This window comes from Salmo salar, chromosome 02 (genome assembly GCF_965601325.2).
Source record: "Salmo salar chromosome 02, fSalSal1, whole genome shotgun sequence".
Classification (NCBI taxonomy): Eukaryota; Metazoa; Chordata; class Actinopteri; order Salmoniformes; family Salmonidae; genus Salmo; species Salmo salar.
The window spans coordinates 73,498,304-73,510,372 of NC_138292.1; the positions used below are offsets into that span (position 1 = coordinate 73,498,304).

Here is a 12,069-nt window from a genome sequence, read left to right on the forward strand (position 1 = left end):
GAACCCACTCCCTCCCAGTGTCCCGTTGGGCGCGTGTACGTGCCGTTTGATGTTCGCGATCGTTTGATCTGTTGGGCCCACACATCACCCTCCTCTGGTCACCCTGGTATCGGTCGGACGGTGCGCTGCCATACGGGGAAGTACTGGTGGCCCACGTTAGCCAAGGACGTGAGGGTTTATGTCTCCTCCTGTTCAGTATGCGCACAGTGCAAGGCACCTAGACATCTTCCCAGAGGGAAATTACAACCCCTTCCCGTTCCGCAACGACCGTGGTCACACCTATCGGTGGATTTCGTGACGGATCTTCCCCCGTCACGGGGTAACACCACGATCCTGGTCATTGTGGATCGGTTTTCTAAGTCCTGCCGTCTCCTTCCTTTGCCCGGTCTCGCTACGGCTCTACAGACTGCGGAGGCCCTATTCACCCATGTATTCCGGCACTACGGGGTGCCTGAGGATATAGTCTCTGATCGGGGTCCCCAATTTACGTCTAGAGTCTGGAGGGCGTTTATGGAATGCCTGGGGGTCTCGGTCAGCCTTACCTCAGGGTTCCACCCCGAAAGTAACGGGCAGGTGGAAAGAGTCAACCAAGAGGTGTGTAGGTTTTTGCGGTCCTATTGCCAGGACCGGCCGGGAGAGTGGGCATCATTTATCCCCTGGGCAGAGATGGCCCAAAATTCCCTACGCCACTCTTCCACTAACCATACCCCTTTTCAGTGTGTGCTAGGGTATCAGCCGGTCCTGGCACCATGGCATCAGAGCCAGATCGAGGCTCCTGCGGTGGATGAATGGTTTCGGCACTCGGAGGAGACATTGAATGCTGCCCATGTACGTCTTCAACGAGCCATCAGGCGGCAAAAGGCGAGTGCCGACAGCCACCGCAGTGAGGCCCTGGTTTATGCACCGGGGGATCGGGTCTGGCTCTCGACCCGAAACCTGCCCCTTCACCTGCCCTGCCGGAAGCTGGGTCCGCGGTTTGTGGGGCCATTTAAAGTCCTGAGGAGATTGAACGAGGTTTGTTAAAGGTTACAACTTCCCCCTGATTATCATATTAACCCCTCGTTCCATGTGTCTTTCCTCAGGCCGGTGGTGACTGGTCCGCTCCAGCAGTCTGAGGTACGGGAGGTTCCTCCGCCCCCTCTGGACATCGAGGGGGCCCCGGCGTATACAGTATGAGCCATTATGGACTCCAGACGTCGGGCGAGGGGCCTTCATTACCTCGTGGAGTGGGAGGGGTATGGCCCGGAGGAGCGAAGCTGGGTACCGGCGGAAGACATCCTGGACCCGTCGTTAATCCAGGATTTTCACCACTTCCGTCCGGATCGCCCTGCTCCCCGTCCTCCGGGTCGTCCCCGAGGCCGGAGTCGGCGCGCTGCTGGAGCCGCGCGTCAGGAGGGGGGTACTGTCACAACTCCCGCCGAAGTCGGCCCCTCTCCTTGTTCGTTCGGCGGTCGACGTCACCGGCTTACTAGTTGCCACCGATCGATGTTTCACTGTTCGTTTGGTTTTGTCTTTATTGTGTACACCTGTTTTTGATTTCGCTAATTATGTTCATTATTTAACCTCTGCATTTCCTGTTTGTCTTGTCGGTGATTGTTTTCTGTTTTGTGTAGTTGGAGGTGTTTCTCCAAACTATGTATTTTCCAAGGAGAAGATTTATTGATATTTTTAGTAAACACGTTTGTTTACATTTATCCCTGTGTCCTGCGCCTGACTCCTCTACTTCTCTAAAGAAAACCATTACAAATGTACTTGTCCTCTTGCTCAGTTGTGCACCGGGGCCTCCCACTCCTTTTTCTATTCTGGTTAGAGCCAGTTTGCGCTATTCTGTGAAGGGAGTAGTACACAGAGTTGTACGAGATCTTCAGTTTCTTGGCAATTTCTCGCATGGAATAGCCTTCATTTCGCAGAACAAGAATAGACTGACGAGAAGAAAGGTCTTTGTTTCTGGCCATTTTGAGCCTGTAATCGAACTCACAAATGCTGATGCTCCAGATACTCAACTAGTCTAAAGAAGGCCAGTTGTATTGCTTCTTTAAACAGCACAACAGTTTTCAGCTGTGCTTACATAATTGCAAAAGGGTTTTCTAATGATCAATTAGCCTTTTAAAATGATAAACTTGGATTAGCTAACACAACATGCCATTGGAACACAGGAGTGATGTTTGCTGATAATGGGCCTCTGTACGCCTATGTAGATATTCCATAAAAAATCTGCTATTTCTAGCTACAATAGTCATTTACAACATTAACAATGTCTACACTGTATTTCTGATCAATTTGATGTTATTTTAATGGACAAAAAAGGTGCGTTTCTTTCAAAAACAAGGACATTTCTGAGTGACCCCAAACTTTTGAACGGTAGTGTATAGTGCACAACTTTAGAGCAGAGCCCAGACGTTCTTTGGGAGAATTGTTTTAGCAGGTATGGTTGGCTGTAGGGCCACACAGCATCCAGTGGGAGGAGACTGTATCAGTGTTGGTGGAACATCTTGCTGTGCAGACCCCTGCCAGCACTACACCATACTGAATGACGACTGGCGTGCCACCAACAACAATGCCAACGTTAATGGCGAGCTCTGCGACCAGAGCATCAACTGGCAGGGCTGGTATTGTCTGTTCCTGGGGAACACCAGTGTTCAGATGCCAGAGAGGTGTGTGGAGATGGACATGTGTGGAACTCGCTCCCCCATGAGGCTCACGTATCCCCATCCCCAGCTGTTAGTAGGTCTGTATATAAGACCTGAATATTAATTTAACTGTGAACACTTTTCTTCTATTTCAGACTAACACCACCCATGCTGTCTACTCCAACAGCTTATTTGTTTATCCAGTAGATGGGAGAAACGACTCTCTCTCCCGACCCGTGAGCTATCCTTTCTCCTGTGTCTATCCTCTGGAGACAGAGAGCAGTCTGGGTGTGGCCATCAGGCCCTACCGGCCCACTTGCCTGCCTCTCCAAGAACCCAAAGGCTCTTTTAAGGAAAGCTGTCTACACCAACATCTTATTCATGCTGTCTACTCCAACAGCTTATTCATGCTGTCTACTCCACCACCTCATTCATGCTGTCTACTCCACCACCTCATTCATGCTGTCTACTCTAACAGCTTATTCATGCTGTCTACTCCAACAGCTTATTCATGCTGTCTACTCCAACAGCTTCTTCATGCTGTCTACTCCAACAGCTTATTCATGCTGTCTACTCCACCACCTCATTCATGCTGTCTAATCCACCACCTCATTCATGCTGTCTAATCCAACAGTTTATTCATGCTGTCTACTCCAACAGCTTATTCATGCTGTCTACTCCACCACCTCATTCATGCTGTCTACTCCACCACCTCATTCATGCTGTCTACTCCAACAGCTTATTCATGCTGTCTACTCCAACAGCTCATTCATGCTGTCTACTCCACCACCTCATTCATGCTGTCTTTTCCAAAAGCTCATTCATGCTGTCTACTCCAACAGCTTATTCATGCTGTCTACTCCAACAGCTGGCCAAACTTGTTAAAGACAAGTGAAATTCATGATACATGTTTAGTCAATGTTCTGGACACTTCCAAGGCTGTCTTACCAAAGCAGTAGGACTATTAGTCATATTGGTGTATTGAAATGGTGCTGTTTGAATTCCACTGTAGAATAACACAATGAAAGTCTTCAGAATGACCATGACAATCTGAATAGTAGTTTATGATGCTCTTTTTAATGACTCCACATGGAGGTAACGGAATGAGAGATTCACTCAGAATATTGCTGCTCCCCAGTGCTTTATTCATGCAGCCAAAACAGCAACGTTCCGTGTGCAGGTCTCTCATTCCTTTATCTCACTGTATAAGGGCACAAGGCGAGACACAGATGCAGACACGGGTGGCAGATGGTTTGAGTCTTTGATATTTATTGAACAATCCAAAAGGGGTAGGCAAGAGAATGGTCGTGGACAGACCAAAGGTCAAAACCAGTCCAGGAGGTACAGAGTGGCAGGCAGGCTCGAGGTCAGGGCAGGCAGAATGGTCAGGCAGGCGGGTACAGAAAACAGGCAAGGGTCAAAACCGGGAGGACTAGCAAAAGAGAATAGAAAAAGGAGTACAGGAATAACACATACAAGACAAAATGACACAGAGACAGGAAACACAGGGATATATACACCAGGGATAACAACCGACACCTGGAGGGGGTGGAGGCAATCACAAGGACAGGTGAATCAGATAAGGGTGTGACACACTGTATTCATTATTTTAGCCTTATTCTCAAGTTCAGGATGTAGACATCACTCTCATTCTCTTTATTGCCAGTGTTTCAATTCTGGAGAGAGAGACATTGGGTTGCATCCCAAATGGCTTCCTAATGACTATATAGTGCACAACCTTTGACCAGAGCCCAGGGATATCATATGTTTTTATGGGGGGGATTGTTTTCGCAGGTGTGACTGTTGCCAATTCTATCCAGTTTAGCTGTGGGGGCAGACAGTGTCCAGTGGGACAGGACTGTATCAGTGTTGGTGGAACACTTCGCTGTGCAGACCCCTGCCAGAATTATACCGCACTGAATGACGACTGGCGTGCCACCAACAACAACAACAACAACCAGGTTAATGGGGGCTTACACTGTGACCAGAGCATCAACTTTCAGGGCTGGTATCGCCTGTTCCTGGGGCACACCAGCGTTCAGATGCCAGAAAGGTGTGTGGAGATTAACATGTGTGGAACCCACGCCCCAATGTGGCTCACAAAGCCCCATCCCCAGCTGTTAGACGGGGTGGTTCAGAGGGGTGTCTGTGGGAGCTGGTACTGGTAACTGCTGCTGCTCTAGGCAAACTCCCATCCATGTCAAAGCCTGCTATGGAAACTACTATGTCTACAAGTTTGTCCCTCCAATAAACTGCCACATGGCCTACTGTGCAGGTATGTACCATCGTACTGTGCTTGTTACTGATGCTTAAAGACATAAAGAATGTTCCAAAGTGTCCACTTCACTCTCTGAAACCAGAACCAAGTCTCTGTATTTATATTAACAGTATGTCAGGAGAGACTTTAGACACCCCACAACGGTGGTTTCACAACCGTAGTGACAAATACATTGTACATCAGTCGTATAACCCGAGTGTGTACTAGTCACAGCAAATCCATGAACCCCCCTCCCCTCTGCTCTTCCAGACGTCAACACCAAGGTGTGTTCTACCTGTAGAGATGATGACACCTGTATGAGTGAGGATAAGACCACCTGGAGGTGTGAGAGGAAAGGTGAGTGTTAAGAAAAACACATCGTACTCCTCAGTGATTGATTGACTTATTGGGAAAAAGATGCACGGAGTACAACCCAGGGGTTAAATTGATTTCCAACATTTTCCAACTTCTGATGGAATACATACAACACTGAGAAAACAACACAGCATATAGTAAATAAATAACTACAAAAAATAGAGGCAGGAATATGAAAATACAGTCAACCTATTCTGATCCGTTCATTTTGTCCTCATGGACATGAAGAAATCTATAATCATTATCAAAAAAACTCTAACAGCTAAGACGGCCTCGGGAGCCAGACCTGTGCCATCATTTTTCTGACGTAGCAGAGGCATTAATGCATTCACACTAACAGCTACTCAACTTTGTCCAAAGATGAACTCTGACCTATCCTTTAACCCCCCGGGACTGGGACAGTTTAATAGGCAGTGGGAGACTATTCCACAACAGAATACCAGTGTAGCAGAGGAACGAGTTCCGTGCCGCACTATTCGCTCTTCACACCTGGCTGACAGTCGTTTTGTATTCTCTTGTTTTTCTCTCTTCCTCTCTTTCATTCTTTCTCTACTCCCTCTCTCTATCAACCTTTTATAACAGCCCCTACACCTACAACACCTCGGATAACTGTTACCACCACCAATCCTCCAATCATGGCCCCAGAGGTAGTGTGTGGGCAGAGCATAATACAGGTGGGTCTAAACAGGGCTAACCTGAAGGCCGCTGGTCTGAACGCTTCCACAGCTCACCTGGCCGACCCTAGGTGCTCCGCCCACGAGGATCGTAACGGCACGGTGTGGTACCAGGTGGAGCGACGGGAGGGACGCTGTGGAAACACTCTGGAGGTGAGAACACATTACCTCAATGTCTGACTGGAGGTTATTCAACACTGGAAGAGTTTAGACTATAACTGATCCTTACTGTTAGTAGGTCTGTATATAAGACCTGAATATTAATTTAACTGTGAACACTTTTCTTCTATTTCAGACTAACACCACCCATGCTGTCTACTCCAACAGCTTATTCGTTTATCCAGAAAATGGGAGAAATTACTCTCTCTCCCGACCCGTGAGCTATCCTTGCTCCTGTGTCTATCCTCTGGAGACAGAGAGCAGTCTGGATGTGGCCATCAAACCCTACCTACTGTGAGAAAATACACAGAATGTTTATTAAGTTTATTCTGACAGAACCGTCATTATGAAATCAAAGTGTTTCGAACAATTCTGTCTTCTGGTTTTCCAATTGAAGATATTGTTAAACATGAAACACCAACATTAAGAGTTCATATGTAAAAAGTGTTTGGAAGTGTTAAGGGGGGCTCCCGAGTGGCGCAGCGGTCTAAGCAGTGCTAGAGGCATCACTGCAGACACCCTGTTTCAAATCCAGGCTGTATCACAACCGGCTGTGGTTGGGAGTCCCATAGAGTGGTGCACAATTGGCCCAGCGTCGTCCGGGTTTGGCTGGTGTAGGCCGTCATTGAAAATAAGAATTTGTTCTTAACTGACTTGCCTAGTTAAATAAAACATTTAAATAAAAGATTTGTTCACACGTTTTTTTGTTATAACTTTGATATCCGAAGTTATCAAGCTGTCTAATATCTGATGTCCTCTGGCTTCATGTTCACCTCTTGATAGGAATAGTCGTGGAGCTGTTGGAGTCGGTGCCAAGGCCAGAGCCTCCATGTTTCTGTATCGTAACTCCAACTACACAGAGTCTTACCCAGCTGGTGAAGTCCTCCTGCCGATTGGTTCCACTCTGTGCGTGGGCGTGTCCGTAGAGGAGTCCGGGATGGAGCGTTTTGTTGTTGTTCTAAGGGACTGCTATGCCAACCAATCCCCCAGCCCTGATAATCTCCCACGGACCTACATGATTCAGGACAGGTCCATGACTCTATTCATCAGCTGTTTGCATGTCTATGTGTGTTTGTTTTGTGTGTGACGCATGTCTATGGTATGTTTGTTGCTGTGTACGGTCTGTGTAGCCGTGCAAACCTTCAACCCTTTGCTGTTTCTTGGCTCTTCTCCCAGGTGTCCTACAAATCGTACCCAGGTGACCGTGGAGGAAAGTGGCTCGTCCCTCAGGGCTCGCTTCTCTGCTGCGTTGCAGGTGGACTACCGTTACTTCTTCCTGCACTGCAGCCTCAGCCTGTGTGACCAGGGGAGCTCCTCCTGCACTCCAGTGAGTCCTTTGACTTTTTGTGTTTAGTCTCTCTGACAGAGTGCTTGGTTTCTCTGACGTAGTGGTTGGTCTCTCTGACGTAGTGGTTGGTCTCTCTGACGTAATGGTTGGTTTCTCTGACGTAGTGGTTAGTTTCTCTGACGTAGTGGTTGGTTTCTCTGACGGAGTGGTTGGTCTCTCTGACGGAGTGGTTGGTCTCTCTGACGGAGTGGTTGGTCTCTCTGACGTAGTGGTTGGTTTCTCTGACGTAGTGGTTGGTCTCTCTGACGGAGTGGTTGGTCTCTCTGACGGAGTGGTTGGTCTCTCTGACGGAGTGGTTGGTCTCTCTGACGGAGTGGTTGGTTTCTCTGACGTAGTGGTTGGTTTCTCTGACGGAGTGGTTGGTTTCTCTGACGTAGTGGTTGGCCTCTCTGACGTAGTGGTTGGTCTCTTTCTCTCTACAGGTGTGCTCTGGAAGAAAATCTCGCTCTGTGTCTGAATCTGTCCTCCTCAAGCCCATAGCCATCGGGCCAATCAGCTGTGAGTATTTCATTCATGTTAATTTCATAAGCTAATATACCACATAAGCTTTAGGCAATAAGTAGCTGACTGCTGTCGCCAAGCTGTGTTTTAGTGACCACGTGCTGGATGCCAGCGAACAGTGGCTGTTTCACAGATTCAACATGTAGATTCTTTGGGAAATGATCAGGAAAATTATGGCCTGGTCAGAGGAACTGTCGTTCTGGTGTGTTTCCTCTCTAACAGTCAGATTCTCTTTGACCCCCAGGGGCCCAGAGTCTGGAGTGAGCCTTGGGAACCACCCAGCATGTCATATGAAGGATGGGGTCCCTCCTGCACTACTCCCCTGATCTCCATCCTAACCTACAGCCCAGTGTAACTTTCAAGGGCACAGAAATACTTGCTTTGATTCTAGTAATGAATTTATGCACTACAGTGTGATTTCATTGTACTGTGTATGTTGTATACACAGAGACTTGCATTGTTTTAGGACTGATCATTTCCTCAAATCATTGTGTAAGTTCCAACCAAACCTGAGTTGCTGTGTGTGTATGCTGTGATTTGATGATGTCAATAAATAACTCTGTATGATGATGCTCATTGTCTAATGATTGTCTATTTAACAGGTTGTAAACATAGAAATAAACATGTCTATATTTATTGTAAGGCAGGATAAATACATATTTACAGAACAACAAGGGATTGAGGCAGAACAATGTGTGGTTTATTTGGTATAGGCAAAAGTACTAATTGACCATAGCAGATTTTAGGAAAACTGCCTAAACTTGTTAAAGACAAGTGACATTCATGATATGTATTTAGTCAATGTACTGAACACTTCCAAGGTTGTTTTACCAAAGCAGGAAGACTGATTGCCATATAGGTTTATTGAAATGGTGCTGTTTAAGTTCAACTTTAGAATAACACTATGAAAGACTTCAGAATAACCATGACAGTCTGAGTAGTAGTTTATGATGCTCCTTACTCAATTATTACTGTTGGTTGAGGACCTTCCACTTCTCTCCATTGTTACTGTTGGTTGAGGACCTTCCACGTCTCCATTGTTACTGTTGGTTGAGGACCTTCCACTTCTCTCCATTGTTACTGTTGGTTGAGGACCTTCCACTTCTCTCCATTGTTACTGTTGGTTGAGGACCTTCCACTTCTCTCCATTATTACTGTTGGTTGAGGACCTTCCACTTCTCCATTGTCACTGTTGGTTGAGGACCTTCCACCTCTCCATTGTTACAGTAAACTCAATGTGGGTTGTGCCTTCAGGCCTGGTGTATTTGTGTGGATGTGTGTGGGTGTGTGTGTTTCATTACAAAGAGCTCACAGGGTCAAGCTAGAGTCTGTAAAACAGTTGCTGTTATCAAGATGACAGTTTCATTTAATACCCTCTAAACCTCAAACAGAGCTGTCTGTAAAGCACCAAGGTGCTGTTGGTTTGGGGAAAGTTTTACGAGGTAGCAGTTCTCCAGTCTCTCCACTGGGTGGAGCTGTGGAGCTGTGGTGAGAGAAAGGTTGGCTGTCGGCCCATTCCTGAATCAATCCCTAGCAGTGGAGGCTGCTGAGGGGAGGATGGCTCATAATAATGGCTGGAACGGAGCAAATGGAATGGCATCAAACAACTGGAAACCATGTGTGCCACCAACATCCTGTGATCCCTAGACTCTCGTCCAGTGTTTCCCAAACCCCTCCTGGATCACTCTAGTCTTTCCACTTGTTTGATGTATTCCAGGAGTAGCACCAGCTCGTCTAGTCAGCTTGTGTAGATCTGACAGAATGGGATAAATAAGCAGTATGGTGGTAGGTCAACCCTGCCCTCTGATAGGCCAGGAGTTTTCACCATATTGCTTTCCTATCCAATCCTTTCAGGGACCAATCCTTTCAGAGACCAAAATCTGTCGTTCTGCTCCTGAACAAGGCAGGTAACCCACTGTTCCCCGGTATCATTCATCATTGTAAATAAGAATTTGTTCTTAACTGACTTGCCTAGTTAAATAAAGGTTAAAAAAAATATATATATGTACCATGCAGCTCAGAGTAGGAGTGATTTATAATTGCCTTTTAGATCATAATGAATAAGATGTCATGGACGGGGTGGGGTCAGGGGGGGTCTGATAAGATGTCATGGACGGGGTGGGATCAGGGGGGGTCTGATAAGATGACATGGACGGGGTGCGGTCAGGGTGGGTCTGATAAGATGACATGGACGGGGTGGGGTCAGGGGGGGTCTGATAAGATGGCATGGACGGGGTGGGGTCAGGGGGGGTCTGATAAGATGGCATGGACGGGGTGGGGTCAGGGGGGGTCTTATAAGATGACATGGACGGGGTGGGGTCAGGGGGGGGTCTGATAAGATGACATGGACGGGGTGGGGTCAGGGGGGGTCTTATAAGATGTCATGAACGGGGTGAGGTCAGGGGGGGTCTGATAAGATGACATGGACGGGGTGGGGTCAGGGGGGGGTCTGATAAGATGACATGGACGGGGTGGGGTCAGGGGGGGTCTGATAAGATGACATGGACGGGGTGGGGTCATGGAGGGTCTAAAGTGATGTCATGGACGGGGTGGGGTCAGGGGTTATCTGATCCTAGATCAGCATTCTTGATACAGTGTCTTGATACAGTACCTTGATACAGTGTCTTGATACAGTGTCTTGATACAGTACCTTGATACAGTGTCTTGATACAGTACCTTGATACAGTACCTTGATACAGTGTCTTGATACAGTGTCTTGATACAGTACCTTGATACAGTGTCTTGATACAGTGTCTTGATACAGTACCTTGATACAGTACCTTGATACAGTGTCTTGAAACAGTACCTTGATACAGTGTCTTGATACAGTACCTTGATACAGTACCTTGATATAGTACCTTGATACAGTACCTTGCAAAAGTATTCATACACCTTGGATCACTTCACATTTTATATATCTTACAACGTGGAAGTGAAATGGATTTAAATGTCATTTTTGGTCAATAACCTACTGAAAAAACTCTGTAATGTCAAAGTGGAAGAAAAATTACACATTTTTAAAAAGATTAATACAAAGTGTGATAACTCAAATCTAGTCGTTGCATAAGTATTCAGCCCCTTTGTTTAGTCAAGCCTAATACGCCTTATAAGTTACATGGACACACTCTGTGTGACATAACAGCGGTTGAATGACTAACCCATCCTCTGTCCCCCATTCATACAACATCTGTATGGTCCCTCAGTCAAGACTCATCAACAAAGACCAGGGAGCTTTGAGAAAGCCTCATAAAGAAAGCCAGTGATTGGTAGATGGGTAACAATAACAAGTCAGACATTGAATATATCTTTAAGCATAGTCAAGTTCATAATGATGCTGTGGATGATGTATTAAACCACCCAGACACATCAAAGATACAGTCATCCTTCTGAACTGAGCTGCAGGACAGGAAGGAAGCTGCTCAGGGATGTTACCATGAGGACATTGGTGATTTTAAAACAGTTACAGAGTTCAGTTGACTGTGATAGGAGGAAACTGAGGATGGATCAACAACATTGTAGTGACTCCACAATGATTACTTAAATGTGTGAAAAGAAGAACACAAGTATATAGAATACAAATATTCCAAAACCTGCATGTATGCAACAAGTCACTAAAGTAATACTGCAAAACAATACTGAAAAGGAATACACTTTTTGGCCTAAATGCAAAGCCTTATGTTTGGGGCAAATCCAACACACCACATCACTGAGTAACTGCCTTCTTATTTTCAAGCATGGTGGTGGCTGCATCATGGTATGGGTATGCTTGTCATCCGCAAATACTAGGGTGTTTTTCAGGATGAAATGAAAAGGGGTGGAGCTAAGCACAGGCAAAATCCTAGAGGAAAACCTGCTTTACACCACACTGTGGGAGAGGAATTCACTTTTCAGCAGGGCAATAACTTACAACACAAGGTCAGCTCTACACTGGAGTGTCTTACAAAGAAGACAGTGAATGTTCCTGAGTGGCCTAGTTACAGTTTTGATTTAAATCTGTTTGACAATGGCAAGACTTGGCCATTTCTGTCTAGCCGTGATCCCCAACATCTTGACACAGCTTGAAGAATTATGAAAAGAATAATGGGCTAATATTGCACCATCCAGGTGTGTAAAGCTCTTAGAGAC

At 46.4% G+C, this 12,069-nt stretch overlaps 1 protein-coding gene across 1 annotated transcript; it reads left to right on the forward strand.

Annotated features, from left to right (window-relative positions):
• Nucleotides 1-4,256: 4,256 nt before the first annotated feature.
• LOC106591892 (uromodulin) lies at nucleotides 4,257-8,442 on the forward strand. Its single transcript, XM_082970019.1, has 8 exons — nucleotides 4,257-4,905; nucleotides 5,158-5,244; nucleotides 5,845-6,089; nucleotides 6,232-6,389; nucleotides 6,879-7,124; nucleotides 7,272-7,422; nucleotides 7,866-7,941; nucleotides 8,189-8,442. The coding sequence occupies exons 1-8, from the start codon at nucleotides 4,890-4,892 to the stop codon at nucleotides 8,206-8,208; spliced, it is 999 nt and encodes a 332-aa protein (XP_082826145.1). The 5' UTR covers nucleotides 4,257-4,889; the 3' UTR covers nucleotides 8,209-8,442.
• The last annotated feature ends 3,627 nt before the right edge of the window (nucleotides 8,443-12,069 follow it).

Coding starts and splice junctions, on each gene's coding strand:
- LOC106591892 (XM_082970019.1), top strand. Junction 7,423..7,865: donor GGAGCTCCTCCTGCACTCCA/GTGAGTCCTTTG, acceptor TTCTCTCTACAG/GTGTGCTCTGGAAGAAAATC. Junction 7,942..8,188: donor AGCCATCGGGCCAATCAGCT/GTGAGTATTTCA, acceptor TTTGACCCCCAG/GGGCCCAGAGTCTGGAGTGA.